The sequence below is a fragment of the Pyxicephalus adspersus genome, chromosome 6 (genome assembly GCF_032062135.1).
Source record: "Pyxicephalus adspersus chromosome 6, UCB_Pads_2.0, whole genome shotgun sequence".
Classification (NCBI taxonomy): Eukaryota; Metazoa; Chordata; class Amphibia; order Anura; family Pyxicephalidae; genus Pyxicephalus; species Pyxicephalus adspersus.
Window position 1 is genome coordinate 70,942,581 of NC_092863.1, and position 19,136 is coordinate 70,961,716.

The following is a 19,136-nucleotide window of genomic DNA, read 5'->3' on the forward strand; positions in this document are numbered from 1 at the left end:
TATATATATATATATATATATATATATATATATATATAAATACATAGATAACTTTTTTCATGAACCCTAATGACTACCAAATATCAGATATTCCAATATCAGAAAGTATCTAAAAATGTTACATTTGCACAGTAAACCACCAAACCTATAGCAACCAATCTGAATGTTCTGTATACTCAAGGTTCTCCTATATATAAGGGCAAAAGGGAAATGAGATTGATTGCTGGGGCAACACCTTTTCTTTTCCAGAACGCCCTATATGGTCTAAAACACAGTTGTCCAAACTTTTTCATCAGGGTCCTGATTGCATATTTTCCAACAGCTGGGACACCACAGCACCTGGAGCAGTTACTGTGGGAAGTACTTATAGGAGTGTGGTTAGAAAAGACCTAAACTTATTTGCTGTGCACATAACACACATATGCCACAGTTCTTTTACCCTTTTATTACTGTTCAGGGTGTACATAATACTTTTTTGGAGTACATGATACTAACTATTGGGGCGAGAAGTGGCTGTAAGCAGACAACCTCCTTTTATTACTGTACTCCCTATATAGTGCCCCTTATTATGATGTTCCCCCATAACCTACCATTTGACCACGGCTGCTCTGTAAGTAGCCACACAGTTACCTTCTTTGCTGTTCTCTCCCATATAGAGATGAAATAATATCCCCCAGCAGACTAACTCTCCATCAGCAAAGCAAATTCTACATGATTTTGCTTGGACCTTGTGACTGCTTCACCTCTGTGTGTGATGCAGGGAGCCATATTTTTTTACCAGAAAAGGAAAAGCAAGATATGAAATGTCCCATTTAGCAAAACAGCTGTCATATGTTTGCTGGCTTTTTTTGTTGCTATAGTATCATGTATATGCATGTAACAAAAACTAATCCCAGGTATCAATATTGTTCCAAAATGAACAGTTTGGATTATCCATTTGGTTTAATTAATGACAATTTCCTTTTCCTGACATTTTTTAATCTTACATTTATTTCATTTCAGAGTTTTATGTTTATGCATGTATTTTGTTTCTGTATCTATGGTGCATGAAGACTTTAAAAGCAAAAGTAATGAGGACCAGTCATTATGGCACACCTTCCCCCATTTCCATTACTAAAATTACAAAATCTGGTGATTTTGCTGCAAAGCAAATCTACTCTATTTGAGCTCATTTACCAAACCTTTGAAACTGCTTGCAAATGCCAGAATTAATTTGTTTCAAATAGATGGCTTGAATATGAAACCTAAAATTATCTTATTAATGAATTCTGAATGGATCTTACCAGTGCTAGCTCCTGTGATGCACACATACATACATTGCATTTAATTATGTATGCAAACTGTGTTTGTGTGTACTGACAGACACATTGTTCTTAGGGGTCTTACATCATAATATCATGCTATTTGCTTGTAGATAACATTGTAGTAACACAAAGTGTTTTGGAAAAAAAAAGTATTGAAATATAATGTTGTGTACATTGTGCAGATGAAAGATTGACTTGGGCCCAGTTTCCCTCCTTGCCCACTTACTTTGTTGCATAGTTACATGTAATAATACATGTATCTAAAAGTAAAATGGGGAATGATAAGATACCTCCAGTAGCATTTCCAGACAACAAATGCAGACATTATATATTCAGACCGCACTGTATATAGGCTATATATTGAGGAGAATTTGTTTAACTGTTTTTGCAGTGTAGAGAGTGTAGCCAAAGTAAAAATACTCAAATGTTTCCACTGGTAAAAACTGTTATTTTAGACAAAGTTTTGTAGTTCTGCACAAAGAAAAACAGTTATCAAAAAGTATGTTTGAACTTTATACATTAACTGTGCGGACAGAATAGCTCTTGAAGCTTATACTTATTTTATTGTAATACAACTCTTGATTTTCTCCTTTTACTTATAGACCATCTCTTCCAACACTTACTTGTTTTAGCAGTGAAAGGAGAGTGGGGTCTTTGATGAAGTTTAAAAGCTGTTCTGCTTAAAAAAATGAACTACTGAGGGTAGAGTAGTTAGTAAAAAATGTTAAAAATTAATTGCCTGTACCGCTGCTTCCTTTTCTTTTCCCTGACTTTTCTTTAATTCTAGTCCCTTTTAGGGTATTGTCTGACATTGATTTAGGCATTTGATTTGGTAAGCTCAACAGCAGTATTGTCAGCTGACACTGCACAACAACTTTGTATGATCTGTGGATATATCGCTGTTTTGTGGACAGCAGATATTTTGTAGAGAACCCGTACAGGTAAATCACTAAATCAAAACTGTGAACAGTACATCAAATCACTAACATGGTAATGATTAGATTTACAGACTGAGAAATTATTTTTTTTATAGTGATTACTGAAAGAAAACTTCAGGGAAAAATTTTAACTTGAAAAAGTGAGAAATCCAATGATGGGAGGATGAAATTGTCATGGAAGATACCGTATTGTTTTAAGCATTTTACTAATGCTGTTTTACATTTAATAGGCTTGATTCACTAAAAAAAGATGAGTTCATATGACACCACTACCTATATTTCTCCTAAAAACAATCAATTCACAAACCAGAAACTCACCAAGGTATCTAATGGTTTTTTTTTCCACGTGGAGTAAACATTTATCTGTTGAAAGCCCTATTTTCACATAAATTGTTTTTTTTTATCTTGAGGAACAATATTTTATCAGCACTTTTAATGGCTCTTTTTTTATTGCTGTTCTCCATAGCGAGATATTAAACCCCATATTTATCACCACCCTGAAGCCAGGGTTTGTCTTTGAGGAGTTATAACCTGTATAGTAACCCCTATAAATTGACCTCTACATTGGATTGTAGAGCCAGATAAAATACCATCAACAGTTATATAATAACATAAATGTTGTTTACCACTACTTACAGAGCAGCCTTGGTCAAGTGTGTGCTTCTTTGTACAATAAATTGAAATTTAGGAGATAAGGGTAATGAGGTGTGGTATAGATGAAATAATACCTGAAGAACAGCTTTATTAATTAGTGTAATTATAATAGAGTATGTGATGGTGTACGTGGAAATATTTTCTGGGAAGGGTAGATTACTTGACCGTTTAAAGGATAACAGTTAAGCCACCGCAAAAAGCGTAGAAAGTCTATAAGTTCCCCAACCTACTGGGAAAGGAGATAGTTATATTACTAATTGTAAAATACTGTTTGAAAAATATCCATGAGTTGTAGGAATAAATGGATCAATGCAGACCTTAGTCTTTATCTGGCATCTTATCACACCTTTGGCCAGTTTACCTGTTGAACTACTTTTCGACTAGCACAAAAGACTGAACCTTTTTTATTACTTACATTTTCAGCTTTGCCTTGTAATACATTTACAAGACACACTAACTGACCTAAGCTTTCCCAAAATGCTAAACTAAAGGACACTCAACACAGCCTTTGTACTGGAGACTGCTCAATGGTCAAGCAACACCTGACCAAGCCTCCTAAAACTTATTGGGAAAAAATTTCCAGATTTTGTTGACTGGATCCACACTTCCTATTGCAAGAAGGTTCCACCTTATCTTGTGATGACAAACAGTTGCTGCAACTGGGTCAACAACCAAGGAAAATATACTAGGGAATCAATAAAGTTTAATAAAAATGTTTATTTTTTGCTCAGCTGGCAGCATATGTTTCATCTGGCCAGCTTATCACACTACTATATGTAAATGTTGTGGAATGTGAAGACGTGAATTCTCTTGGTGTGTAGACATATTTCTGCAACATTTATTTAGACATATGTCAGTGGTATTCTTAGAAGGGTTGTTTGTGTTCATTTCAGTTCAAGTTCAGGCTGCATTGAGTGACTGTATCAGTAAGGTCTGTGTTTGAATTTATGTTGGGGGAGTAGTAGATATTTAGCAGGGTTTAGAACCAGGTCTACATTAGTAAGTTTCTAAAAGATCCGTCTAACAGAAGATCAGAAATGACATATTAAAAGACAACCCCATTGAATCAGAAATCAGCATTCTGTTTTTTTAATTACAATGTCAGTATTTAGGGGAGGTATTTAAATAGCTTTTGTGTACAGGTGGACAATCGAAAATCCGGCCATTGATAATCCGTTTACTTCAGTTTCCCGGCATGAATTTCAGATCGCATATTCAATACAGGGACTGCAGTACACTGTTTTGCCACTAATGTTTTGGCGCTGTTCTGCTGAAACACTTGCTTGCTAAACTAAGTACACGTTGAGACGTCCTGCTGCCTGCTCTCTCGAACAGTGCCAGATGTCCGCGAAGCTGCGAGAGGAAGGCTGGTCTAAGTGTGGAGGTAAGTAAGTCCCGAGGTTGCCTTATTTTTGATAGTCAACCTGTACTAACATAATAACCCAAACCCCAAGTCCTGGATTTTGCTGTCTATTGTGTTTTTTTTAGTCAAAGTATATAATGTGCTTGACACTATCCTTGGTAAGGGTAGTCTGTAAATCCTTTTCCCAGTTTTTTATTGTAGACTAAAGTAGACTAAAGCTGTTTTAGGGAAGAACAAATAGTTAGCCATTTTCACTAGAGTATGGGATATAGCTATATACTCTAGAATTCTAGGTTTCCAGACATTTAGAAGCATATAAAAGCCACACAAGATTAGGTTTGATTAGATTACACAAGATTAGGTCAAGATTAGGTATGACACTTGAGAACACCATATTTAAAAAATAGGCCAAATATCAAAGATACACAGCTCTGATATAAATAAGGGTGAAAAATGAAATTTGAATGAGTGTTGTTATGGGCATTATTGGAATCTAAGCTTGGTTTTTAAGAGATATAATCCTCATTGGAACTGAAGGTGACATGAAAATTTCACAAAAATTAATCTCATTTTCGCCATGCCACAAACATGCATGCAAAGGTAGTTTTTTAACCAATAGTGTGTTCCCAGGTGTTCCCTGCAAAGTGTACTAAACATGTACGGCCATTCTAAACAACCAATAAGAAATTAGCCCTCCCCTACCTATATAAGCAATAGACTGGGAGTTTCATTTTGAATTTTGGTATTTAACTGTTAACAACACTGTCATTTGTCCCTCCCATCCTGCACATTGTCTTGGCATCACCCTTGATTCTGCCCTCCCATTTCACCCCAATATTCAGATCATTTCCAGGTCCTGCCACTTTCACCTGAGCAACATCTCCAAAATCCAACCCTACCTGTCCCCAGAGACCACCAAACTCCTTGTACACACGCTTACCATCTCTCATCTGGAGTACTGTAACATCTGTCTCTCTGGTATTCCACTAACCCGACTCTCTCCTTTAAAATTTATAATGAACGCTGCAGACAGACTTATCCATCCTTCCCACCACTCTTCTTCTGTTGCATCTCTTTGTAGTTATCTTCATTGGCTTCCATTTCACTTTAGAATCAAATTCAAGATCCTGTGCTTTGCCTTCAAATCTCTCCACAGTTCTTGTTCTTACCTTTCTGACCTGGTAGAAAAATACTCCCCTAGCTGCTCTCTTTGCTCCTCCAATGACCTATTAATGACTTCCTCACTCATAACCTTGTCATATGCATGGCTCCAAGACTTTTCTACAGCTACCCCGACTCTCTGGAATGGTCTTCCACGTCCTTATCGGCTTGCTCCTGCTTCCTGCTCATTTAAAATGACACACAAAACCCATCTTTTCAAACTTGCCCACCTGTCTTCTTCTGTCTATTGAAACCCTCACTATTTCCCACCACTACTTATCTCCTCTCCTATTGTATAAGACTTCCCCCACCTCCTAGATTGTAAGCTCTTCTGGGCAGGGCCCTCCTCCTCCTGTATCACTGTCTGTACCTGTCTGTCATTTGCAACCCCTATTTAATGTACATCGCTGAGTAATTTGTTGGAACTATAAAAATCCTGTTTAAGAATAATAAAATTAATAATAATATTGATGAGTATAGTGAGGGAAAGACAGAGCTTTGTACAAATACAAAAACGTTTATAACTAAAGGAAAACATTTTACAACAGAATTACAGTCTCTTTGAGGCAAGGTCAATTTTTTATTGAGGGAGAGACTTAAGCCTATTTATACAATGTGATTGATTTCTGCTTTTGTCATCCCTGTTAGTAGCTTCTCAGTGCTTCTGCTGTGTCATAGTACAGGAAGGGAGAAATCACAATGATTGCACAGCACAGCCTTCCTATTTTCACAAATGTTTTTTTTTCACACAGTTTTCAAAAATTTCTCTTTTTTTGCTGTAGAAACACTACATAGAGGAACACATCACTGGGTCTGCGGTCACATTTCTGATATTAAGTATTTTCAAGGTGAATATTTTATATACATCAGGTATTTAGCAGTCATTATCCTGACATTATTCATTCCCACACTCGAAACACATTCAAACAGCAGTCAGAAGTTATTGCTATTTTTTTTTTATCATGACAGCTGCCCCACTATGCACTGCACTCACTGCTCTGCAAGCGCTGTCCATATTAAATTTCCACTTACTTTCTTTTTATGAATTTGAAGACTGCCAGTTGACTAAATACACTTCTGTAACAGTCCATCATTAAAATTATAATGCAGCCCTCATAAACAGTATATATTGATGAAATTTAGCCATCTTATTGATTAGCCCCATGCATTTCCATGAGAATATTGTCAATGTTGTTGCTCATCACTACAGATCAGAGATTAGATCCACCTGGAGACCAAAGGAGTAACCCCAGGTGTATGTGCATGTCTGATGTTCTCCAAGAGCTTTGAAGTTTGCGGCAAAATAATATTGCATGGTGGGAGAGGTGCAGTAGTAGCTGTGTCTGTAATCCATTAAAATTATTGCATAATTTATTTATTTTTTACTTTTTTAAATAATTTCAATAATCATTTTCATGTACATAAAATATTATACAATGAAAAACAAAGATTTTTTCTAATAAACAAAAAGGACATGTGTCTGTGATTGTATTCTATTTCTGATGTCTTTAATACTGCCAAAGTTTAAGTAGCGACACAGGGAACCTTAACAATTATGCTTTTTGTTGCTTGGATTTCTTAATCCTGACTGCACCATTGTGCCCTGCTTGCTCCCTTATCACAGAAAGGGTAAAGTTTTCAAAAGATCAGTCAATAACAGTAAAGCAGGAACTAGCAAAGACATGCAGTGCTTAAAGGTGTACACATTAATGAATTAGCTGTGGTTTGTTCTTGTACTGCTTGAGCAGCTGAGCGCTGTGTGAATATCGAGCTGACATTAGTCCAAAGGTTACACATCATTCGTTTCACAAAAGGGTATTTACTTTACAAGCGTTACAGATATGCCTAGTGCACTGTTAATAAGAATGTAGCTGTTGATCACATGAAGCTTGAAGTGCCATTCATCTGAAGTCATCAGATGTCCACATCAAAGAGATGTCCCCTATTAAAAATCAGTGAATTTCAATACAGTGACTGAGCAGCAGATGAAATGTGTTCTTCACGCGAGTAATTGTAATTGAATGTCTATGACAAAATCAGGACATTTGCAGGGGTGGTGTGCTAATATTCTTCTTTTTATTCTGTAGCCATTTGTTCTCCAATGCAGTAAGCTTTCTTGCAAGGCTCTTGTACTAATTATTATTACAGCCAGGTTCTTGGTGATCTAGATCTTAGTGCTTGTTATAAAAAAAAAAGCAAGGACACATTTCTAATGCAATCATTTGAAAGGAAAAAGTAGAATTTTCTATGTTTTTTTGTATTTCACATCAATGGCTTACCCCACATCTCTTTTTAGCATTATTTCTATCAGTACATTACTATTGTTCCTTAACAAATGTCATACATTATTAAGTACTGCTATCAAAACAGTGTAAAGCTTTTGCTTAGAGTAACAGTTTTAAAGGAAGATTTTTAGCTAGACTAGGAAAACATGTAAGTGGATATCACATGTTTTCCTGCAGTCCAACTCCTTCTAAAGCATGTCATTTGGACTTTGGTCAGGGGGTTGGAGGCCATCTGATGCAGAACTCTATCACTCTGCTTCTTGGTCAAGCTATCATACCCAATATATCACTACTGTGATAGGGTCTTGCAGTGTTTGTCAGAAAAAGGTTGGGATGGGGTATATGTAGCACCCAGACTGAGGTATTACCTGTATTAAAGGCTCCAGGGAAACAGAGTGGTCATTTGTTTATAGACGTTTTTGAGAGAAAAAACCTGGTTCTTTAGGGCCCTGGAGCCGGCCAAGGAATGTGAAGGGTGGGTCCCTTGGCCAATCCTGATTGGGATATGTGCACTCAGGTGCAATTAAAGTGGAGGTAATTAGTCAGAAGGGAGCTCAGTTAAGGTGCGTACACACTTCCAATTTTTATCGTTCCAATCGAACGACGAGCGATCGATTGGGCAAAAAATCGTTCGTAAAAAAGTAACCAACGACGCCGACGAACGAGGAAAGTCGCTGGAAACGAACGACCGGACCAGCGGATCGGATTGGACGACGATCGTTGAACATCGTTCGTGTGTACGGTCGTTCGTTGATCGTCCACGGTCAGAGCATGCGCGATGAACGAATGTCCGTTCACTTTCCTGTCGTGCACATAGTTCCTCTATCGCTCAAACGATCGTATCTATTGTGTGTACAATATCTACGAACGATCGTGTCGTTACCTCTATGTGCAGGATCGGTGCTATACGATCGTTCGTGTATATCGTGCAGGAACGTTCGTTGTTCGTTTTCCGACGATAATAATTGGAAGTGTGTACGTAGCTTTAGTTCACAGCTCTGTGAGGGAACAGAGCTCTGCCTTGCTAAAGCAACGATTACATGTGACTGGAACATGCTTGTTTTGTTGTCTAAAGATTGCCTTTTATTCATTATGCTTATTACTGTTAGCCAGAGAGTAACTATCTCAGTAAAGGTAAATAGTTGCTCAGCTGAGCCATTTCTTTTGTTTGTTTGGTGTTAATAAATAAACAGGCTGGAGCCTGTTTTTCAACTGCAATTGTAAAGTCTGCTGTCCGATTCACTGCTATCTTCTGACCTGTTGCTGTGGGCGATCCCACACTACATACACTTTTGTTTATTAGATACATTTTTCTCTGTGTTAATTTTTCCCAATGTTAGCAAAACCTTCTTATCAAATATTACATAAAATTGCAATGCTCAATATTTGCCCATTTTATTCAGGTGAATACATCTATAAACCAATCTATAAGCATCTCAGTGGAATCTTGACAAGGAGTAGATTTAGACAGCTGAACTAGCACTTCTCACAGCTCCAGAGATCCTAAAATGTTCCTAAATATTTCAAGCCTTTGAAGAGTTCAGTTATTGGCACAGAGCACACTTACTGTATTCTAGAACTTTTTGTATGCTCCAGCAAAAAGTCCATACTTGTTCCACACCCTGTGATAATCTCCTAATAGTCACAAGCAAATGTATCTTGTGACTATTTGGTAGTACATGATCATTTAATATATTTCCCAAAACAAACACTTGATTCCTATTCAGGTGGACACACTAGAAAATGTCATTTCTGCGAAAAAATATATTTTATGTGCCAAATATACATAAAGAAAATCTCTCCTCCGCATCATTAACATTGCCCCACCATTTTTTGCTGAGCTGGCTAGAAGTGTGCTGAAACTAGATCTCTGCTGTGAGAAAAATGTTTCTTTGTTATATGGAGAGCTGGAGATAAGCTTCTGATTGCCAAACAAACAAACCAGGAAGATCCTAATGACAGATGAACTCCCCAGAACAGGATATAACCTTAACATGCTCAGTGGCTGCTATCAGGACTAACTGCTGGGGAAAACTATGTCACGTGACAAAACCATATGTTATGCTAGGCTGTAATACCACTTTAAAGGTAACTTACTATTGCATAATTTTTCATGTTGTATCGTGATTATTTAAGGTCAGAATTTTTTGACAGACAAAGAAAGCAGATGTGCTGTTAAGGTAATACCTCAGCTAAGCAACACAATACTGCCTGACAAAAACCTTATGGATTTTATGTGTATGTTCTGCATTGTGACCTGTGAAACTATCAAAGCTCACAACCTCCCTCCAGCTCATCAATATTCGGTGCATCCTTATGACATGTATTCACATAAGCAGTAAATCCAGTGGCGCACAAACACATGTTGCGGTTTGTGATGCAAAGTCGGAAAAAAATTGTCTTAATTAACTCCAGAGAAAAACTGCTCTGTCTAGCAGCCTTGAATATGTTTGTGCGGTTTGTAACTTGTCCAAAACCCAGCAGCTGCTGTGCACTACACAACCATAAAGCACAAAGTGGAAATTTAAAGCTTTTAATATTAAACATTTAACTCTTCATCGGAATGTTTGGATTAATAATTTACTTTATACATCCAAAAGAACTAAAACCTTCAGCACACAGCTAATTTAAGAAAATTAAGTGCTGCCAACACAGTATTATTATGTTAACAACTAACTTCATTTTCAACATATATGGGCAGAGAAATCTTACCTAAATAGCTTTGGTGACTTTATAAAATTATTGATTTTTATAAAATATTGTATAATGTGCACATCATACATGCATATAAATAAATACAATTTTACAGTACTAGACAAAGGACAGAAAATAATTCAAAGGTCACTACACCTTATTAGTATTTGTACATATCAAAATTCATATAATGGTGAAAGTTTGGGTGAGTTTAAGGATTGAAGGTGTATTGTATTATAATTTAAAAGAATTCATGTTAGTAGGTGTAAAACCTGAACTGCCGTTCAGTTTATATACATTGACATTTTGACTATATTGGTTTATGGGTATATGAATGGCCAAACATTGACCTAGAGAGGAATATTTACCCAAACTTGTATTCATTCAATGTGATTTGTAAATGCCTAGTTCAGTTTTGTTTCCTATAGTACAGTACATCTTGTCACATTTTGTTCTTTTATATATGCTGAATTTGTCTCTGCTTTCTGCACTCCTTTTTAAAACCTGCAATACTCATGTTCACCTTGGCCTTTCCCTGATACTCTGTGGGTGTTGAAACATAACATTCTATGCAATGCACAGTAGAAGCAAATTTTTCCTCTGAGCTGAGACAATGGTTACATAGAAGTTTTTCTTGTTTTGTATCTATTGTACCTATTTAAATATATATATTGTTTTTATATTTCTACATTTCCCTTTGAAGGTAAAACAGCTTCATACACATTGGAAATGTGGGCTCTTATCCTAATTACAATAGAAATGTATATATTATATCTGTACATCGTCCTTATTTCTGACAGTCAGTCTTGTGATAGATGTTACAGTGTGACCTCCCTGCTGAATAAAACGGCATGCAGCAAAGCCTAGACCAGGACCCAACACAGTCAGCTACTGGACAATGTAGAACCAACTTCATACTGATCAGTTTATCCTTATGCTCCTCACCAGTTCAACTGTGCTACACTGATATCTATGTAATAGGGGTCATGTATAAAGTGGTTAAACTGACATTCACTGAAACATTCCTTGGTGGGAAATCAAATATCAACATTGAAACATATGGACCTGGAAGATTCCCAACCAGGGAATGTTTCAGCGAATGTCAGATTCAGTGCGTTATAAATAGACCCTATGGGATTCTGGTTACCAACATTGCTTACCAAGTCTGAGTTACAGTGTGTCAGAATACACCCCATTAGATTCTGATTCATATGCTATTTGCATTTGAAATAACTTAATTTTACCTTGATACAACTTTTTCCAACTATCCTACTTAGTAAATGTTTTCAATTCAAAGTAAAAGAATTTATAATCTTGTGTTCCACAATATTCAGTTGTGCACTGTACATGATGATCCCAAATCTGCCTCCAAGACTTTAATGAGATGTTTTGCGTCACACACCTTATATTCATGACATTTCTGTACCTTGCTAATAACATATTCTGGCTTAAAATGGCATTTTTCATTTTATATTCTGAAAGAACTGTTCCCACCTAATATAACGACTAGCTGGAAATCTGCATGGCCATCAAATGTTGTGTTCTGATACCTGATTCCTGATCCACATGTTACCATTTTTCTTAATAGTTCAAGAATAATTATTTATACCTATAGGACAGACAAGGAAAAAAGAGGACATATATCATACAGACAGAACTATGTCCACATAGGAAAGCAACATGACTTAGACTAAAAGCTATATATTACTTTTACTACAATGAGTATTTCCTGATGTTTTTGAACTTTCCTCTAATGCCTAAATTGTGATGTGTGGCAATCAACAGGAAAAAAAAATATGACATATCTGTACTGTCTTTGTTTTGATTTTAAAATGTCATCTGTATTAGTTTTACATTCAAGGTAGAGAAACAAGCAATGGATTCCTTCAAGACCTTCCACCACTCTGTGGCATATAAGTCTGTGACAAGTGACATTACAGAAGGTCATGTCACTTTTAACTGCTTGCATTAAAACTGTCTGATTTCCCCTGTGCCTGCCCTTTGTTTGATTAATACTACTTGATCCTATCCAAGGTGTAGGAAAACACAATTTAAAGGTAGCACTGTGAAATCTAGGCAGTGTGCTCCTTTTTAAGTAAAAATTGGTTTAAAGTGTTCTTGGGCTGTAATGTCCAGAGGGACAGATTGTGTTATTTAATTCAGTAGGTGGTGAAAGTTTACAATATTAGTATAATACATACATCAGTAAAGTAGGCATCTAATTGTCTAATTAGACTAATAAAGTCTCATTTCCAGCTACTTTTGGCATTAAAGAAAAGTAAAAGAAGTGTTTCCGGCCACAAGATTATTTGACCACTATTCTATTTTTATGTCTGTTACCCATACCCACATATATGTTTTAGTGCTGCATAGTGTCAAAGTCCTGAATACGCTCCGCCCCTATGTGTTAATTTGGCCTTACTGCTTTCAAAACTATTGTGTAAGGTTGTGACTGTCAGCTTGGTGGAAAAAACATTTTTAGCATATTTGTAACTAAATTGTCTCCCCACCTTGTTCTTGCTTGAACTTGCCTTTTATTGTTGTACTAGAAAAAGGTGCATCATTTGCATTCTTTTAACCATATAAAGTTGTTATCAAAAACAAAACTAGTTGAATGGAATGACTCCTTCTTTTCACTTTCCGTGCAGGCTTCTGAAAGGAGCAGTGTGCCAAACACACAAGCTTATAATATATGGGAGCTTTCTGCACATTGCACTACAGAACACCCTGATGTTCTATATTGCAAAGAAGTGACAAGTAATTTTTTTCAGCTCAAATAAAGTTGAATTGGTTGGTGAAAGTTACATTTACCTGCAAAGCAACTCTGTCCCTATTCTAATATTAGTGAAAATGAGTGTCCTCTGCTTGGAACATAATATTCAAGTTCTCTGCTGCCTGCAGCACCAAAATCTGTTGCATTGAAGAGACTTTTCTGCTTGAAGAATCTTCTCAGTCCATCACTTCCAGGAGAGCTGGATTTCGGTTCTCCAGTGGTGCCTCCTGTTGTCCCCTTTGTCACTAGTTGTTATTAGAAATTATCCCAGAGTAATGGTAAATAAACTTGAAAGTTATCAGATATCATTTTTTGCTGGTACTTAATCAGCTTGTCCACAGACACTTTGTCAAACTTACAAACTATGGTATGGCTTGGCACTGTTATGGCACTAAAATTCATGTGGCACATAAATTCTAAGGCATACACCAAAATAGGAAAAGTTTAAATTATGGAAGCCAAATTATACTAGCAGGTGCCAAGCCTCGTAATGAGTTAGTTTGGGGCAGGTAGAGAAAAAGAGAGGCTTTTTTGGCAAGTTTATAATTACTGATAAAACACAAAGTTTATTAATACACAAGGAAAAATCATATAGATGATGTTTAGGAACACATTACAATACTCATAGCATTTTAGTTATTTAAAAAGTTCAGGTTGCACAGAAAATGAGCTTATTGTTACTCTATTACTGATTATTGAAGTATTCAAGTCCCTCAAATGGGTCTCCTTCCCAACGCGTAATCATATGGCACACCAATATTTCTTTAACTCCTAGATCGTAATCTATTCAGGTCAGGGTCCTCTCCTCCTGTGTCACTGTCTGTATTCATCTGTCATTTGGAACCCCTATTAGTTATACAGCGCTATGTAATAGGTTGTCGCTATATAAATCCTGTTTATTAATAATAATAATAATAATATTAATAATAATAACATTTTTTCAGGTGAACAGTATTTTTGTTTTTGCACACATCGTCCATAGATATTTAGATGTTTAATTGTATGGGTTTGATAAGGAACCAGTTCACCTTGGATATATAATCTCCATATTTAGAGTGATTCCTCAGTCAGAGAGGTGACAAACCATGGCTTATATACTGATGGGTAATTAAAACACCATCCTATACTGTATTATGCTTTTTTAGCCATCTGAGGTTTAGTCGCTTGGGTACTCCCAATGTATCAACATTGATAAAACATATTACATATATTGTACATTACTTATCTGAATTTTTAGCTCCATACCTACAGAAAGGGTATCATCACCCAAGCATTATATTTTATTACTGTCCAGCGAATATTTGGGTGTTCTCCAATAACACAAAATCCTCAAAAGGACACTTTTCCAGAAATGTTTAGAGGACAGATTTGTCAGCCCATACATTCATTTGTTTACCCATACATACAGTTACAGAAGACAAAATAATGTAACTTCTTTATAGAGTCATTCCATCCCTTCACTGATCTTACATTCTATTTTCTTGATAAATCAAAACATTTATAAAAAGTACCACATTCCACAACAAAAAAATAAACTTCATCTTACTTTCTTTTCTATATTTTCAAACTGCAAGATTATCTCAGCCTGACATATAATTTGCTACCTTCACAGAATCCTGCAGACTTTTATCCCTAAAGGTCTTGCAGGGTGATTTAAATGACCTTAGCACCTCGGTTAAGATGGACAGGAGGCAGACAACATTTTAATGTACGCCATGTATCCTTGATAAACACCTCTATCATACAGAGGTGAACCAGTGCATTTATCCTGCAGGTCAGGACTCACAAAGCTCTCTGGATGAGATTTTGAAAGGCCTCTGAAGACTGCGCCAGCTTCTCAGCGTGCACTGAAAGCTGGTGTCAAGAATAGTAGCCTATTAAAGGCATCTGGATGGAACAAATCAAAATGGACAAAATAAATGGGGACAAATTTATCCAACTTTTGTGGCTTTAGCAATTACTGCAATTTTGTGAGAAAAGTGTTGTCAGAAGCTAGGCTTACATTCACAGAATCTATTTTTTTCAAATTGCTTTTTCTTTTCAATTTAATTCTGGGCAACTATATATTTCACAGTGATTGTGGTAGTTTTAATATAGATAAAAGACAAAAGGTGAAACAACTTTTAGCTTTTAAAAGTGCTGACATCATTTTCAATGAATAAATCTATAATATCTATTATTTTGATCTATTTTGTAAGGGTAAGTTATAACATATATGAAAAAAGTTTATTTTTGTAATTTGGTAAAGCTTTGTTGTATAAAGCTGTTAACAACTGTTGGAAAATGACTAAGAGAATACATTAAAATTAGCAGAAAATTAGCAAAACAATGAAGGTATATGTCAATCTAGCCGCTTTGTAGCAGACATTTGAAGCAGGTACTTTATCTCTCTGGGTATATGTTTCTATGTTCTTTAGCTAGCTAGTTGTTATAGCTAGTTACAAAGTTTCTGCTGCTAGATATAACATAAAACACTTGTTCTCAACTCAATACTGCTGATCTTGTGCAGCCTCTTTGTAGCCAATTGCTGTTTAGATGCATTCTATTATTATTATTATTATTATTATTATTCTAGTGATGGTTGCATGGCTTTTTTCAGGGTGGGATTTCTGATGATGACAACAGTGTGTAATGTGTGTTTAAACAGCCACTTATAGTCACCATTAGAGTCTCATGAAACAGGATGACAATGCAGAGGCAGAATAGACAATAGACAGAGCATTGCAACTCTATAACAAAATATGCCAATACATAGACCTTAATGGCAGGATCACTAGGTGATATAAACAAAAAAAGATGCAAATTTGAGAATAAATGGAAAAGTCTTTTGAACTGACATCATTAGCTGATATGAGATTTTATTTACTGGTTTTACATATAAAGTGAATGCACCTTCATCCTATTCTTTAGAGAGTTTCAATTAATTTTTGTAAGCCAGCCTTACTGACTGCATTTAATTTTTCACAACCACGCAAGTGTTAAAGAAAATGGTTATGAAGTTGCTAAAAAAAACGCTTTTGTAACTAGAATGAATTAAAAATATAATAGTAAAAAAAATACACAGAGAAATTCAGAAATTTCGTTTCAATGCACACTGATTTGTTACTGTAGACAAAAACAGTTTCCTCTAATTACGATAAGTGTTTACTTGGTCTATTGTAAATTTAATGAATTTATTCTGCCAAAGTGTTTTGAAACTGGATAGATGTGACCTGCTGAGGTATACAGTCATAGTAATGTGCTGTTCTTTCCTGTGCCCGCAGGTAATGGAAGACATGTTAGAGGACGAGGAGGAGGAGGATGACAAAGATGACAAGGTAATTATCCTTCAGTACACATGGGTACCTAAGGTTATCGGGAAGCAAGCCTGATCCAGACAGAGGGAAAAAGACTTGAAATGTGGCAGCAAAGAACATTGGACAGCCTGTTTATCATTCATACAATGATGCTGTATGTTGCAAAAATAGGGATCGGAAAGCTATAAAAACCATTTGTGCCCACAGCTGGGTCGTTTTTTTCAGCTAAGAACAAATATGATTCAGCTTGTCTCAGTCTGATAGTTCTTCTCATGATAAGCTACTGACAACTGGTTTTGAAGGACAAAAATATGACCTACTGTAAAAACACAAATTAGTCTTTTGTGGGGAAAAAAAATCATTTTGTATCGGCCTTACAATAAAAGAAATTACAATACACAGAAAATTATAGTTATATTGCAATATTACGATTGGCTTGATATTATAATAAAATGACACATTTATTTATTTATTTATTTCACTTTGTAAACAGCAGATCTGATCAACAATTAAATTTCATCGACAGCTAAATTGGAGGAATGATTACACAAAAAAATATTTACACTGGGTCTTTACCTAGAAATCCCGGATTATGAGAAATCAAGAAAAATCATAATCAACCTGACTTCCTATTTTATTATGAAATTTAATGTTTGGGCCTGATGAAATATTTTTCTTTTCTTGTGCAATATAAAAGTTTTGTATGCCTCTCTTTGGGTCGGTTGCAGGTTTAGAATTTTTGCTTAATTATTGATGGATGAAAAGTCTTTTTCCAACAAAGTTTATATAAATACCGATATATATAGATTGTCCCTTAATGTGGCACTAGTGGTGATGCACATTGGCTTTGCCATATTCTGTGCTAATTTTCTTAATTTTTGTGTATCACATTAGTAGCAATTTTCTAGGATGAATTGGGCATATAACTTAACTTAGGTAGAATCATGATTTTACCTTGATGACAAAATAGAGCAGAAGATAAAAGTACCCTCCAATATCAACAGCCTGCTATTCCTTTGCACCACCACCTTAACATAGTAATACACAGTTCAATTCTATTAATTAAAGCGGAACAAAACTTGTTGGTTGGTGGTGAGCTTCTGTCATATTCAGCAAGTATTCACAGAATATTTACCCTGTGTAAATCGCTGCATGCATGGAAGGCGCCATCTTCACCGTCGGCTCCATGGTGGACTTAAGATGGTGATCCTCTTCTGTCATTGGATGATTTTACCCCTGCATATGCACAGAAGTCCCATTGTGCCTGGCTCTGTTTGTGGTGACACCGCACAGAGCCAATCTCTAACCTATACACTGCGTGGGCTAAACAGTTTAGACCTAAAAAAAAAGCCACCAGGAGCCAGGGAGTTTTTTTTTTTTTTTTGATGAGAGACGTTGCATTGCCCTAACTAATCTCCCAGCAATATAACTGACAGCAGTAAATCTTTCATAATTTATAGTGTCATTTTTTTTTTTGGAATGTCTATACTTAACAAACTTGGTAATTTATACATAAAGTATCCTAAACTATTATAATTAAATCTTATAAGGTAAATATTTAAATAGTCACTGATCTGCTGTGTATCACCCTCTAGTTCATTTATGAACAATGTTTAAACACAGACAGATGAAAATGATAGCATTATCTTGCTATGTTGTAATGGCCAGGCATTGTTTCCATGCATCATTACCCACAATGATGTAATTGTTTTTGTGTAGCTGTGGCATAGTAAACTTTGCTTCCTGGATTTCACATTGGAGTTGAGTGACTAAAGAAGGAAAGTAAAAAGTTCATTTTGCTGGCCATACCATGACCCATTGAGGCCAACCATCTAAAAAATGACTTGTTTTGCATACCAGGAACTAGGATCATTATTATTTTACTGTACTTATAATCTCTTTTGCTTCAAATTTCTTAACAAAACAATTATTTCTAAAAATGAAGAATACAATAGAGTTCATTACTTTATCAAACACTGCGTGCCATACATGTTGTTTCTTTACTGCATATATTGTTTTGAAAAGACAGGCAGATCCTGCATTATTTAATTCATGTATGGTTTCAGTCTGATGCAGTCATTTGGCCATATGCTTTATGCATTGATTGATTAACACAAAAGAAATTGTTGTATTTATATGCAACTCCCCCAATGTTTTCATGATCATTAAGAGCTCTGATATTTTATGTGCAGTATGGAAAATCCCATTACATTTATTTTTATTTTTAAACCATCTAGAAAGGGTGACTTGAATAACTCTACTAAATTAAGCTTACATGCTTGCATGGGCTTAACCATCAGGCCTATCAAGACTGTACCTAGGAAGTTTTGTATGTATGACCTGCTTGTGTGTGTGCCTAGTCTTCTTTGGTTTGACATTGGCCAAGGCCTCAATTGATTGCAGAACGGTTAAACTCAATTGTACATTATTTTGCAAATGATTAGATGTTTGCAGCAAAACAAGCTCCCGAACTCAGCATACAATAATTTGACTCCTCCCATATCTGGAATCATTGTGGCTCGTACGGAGTTAAATTTTGGCTCATGTGCTGCTGTGGCCATTGTCAGAAAAAGAAAGAGGGAGTAAAAGAAAGAAATACAAGCCTGTTTCCACAATTCATTGTGTCAGGATATGATAGCACTTGCATTAGTCGGCCTTGTGGGAATAT

The 19,136-nt window shown here is 35.8% G+C and overlaps 1 protein-coding gene across 2 annotated transcripts in view; it reads left to right on the forward strand.

Annotated features, from left to right (window-relative positions):
- Positions 1-19,136, forward strand: part of MCTP1 (multiple C2 and transmembrane domain containing 1) — a 374,168-nt gene that overhangs the window by 311,829 nt on the left and 43,203 nt on the right. For both annotated transcript variants that reach the window (XM_072416147.1, XM_072416146.1), the window contains one exon: positions 16,436-16,489. In XM_072416147.1, the coding sequence (XP_072272248.1) occupies positions 16,436-16,489 (54 nt within the window). The remainder of the gene's footprint in view (positions 1-16,435; positions 16,490-19,136) is intronic.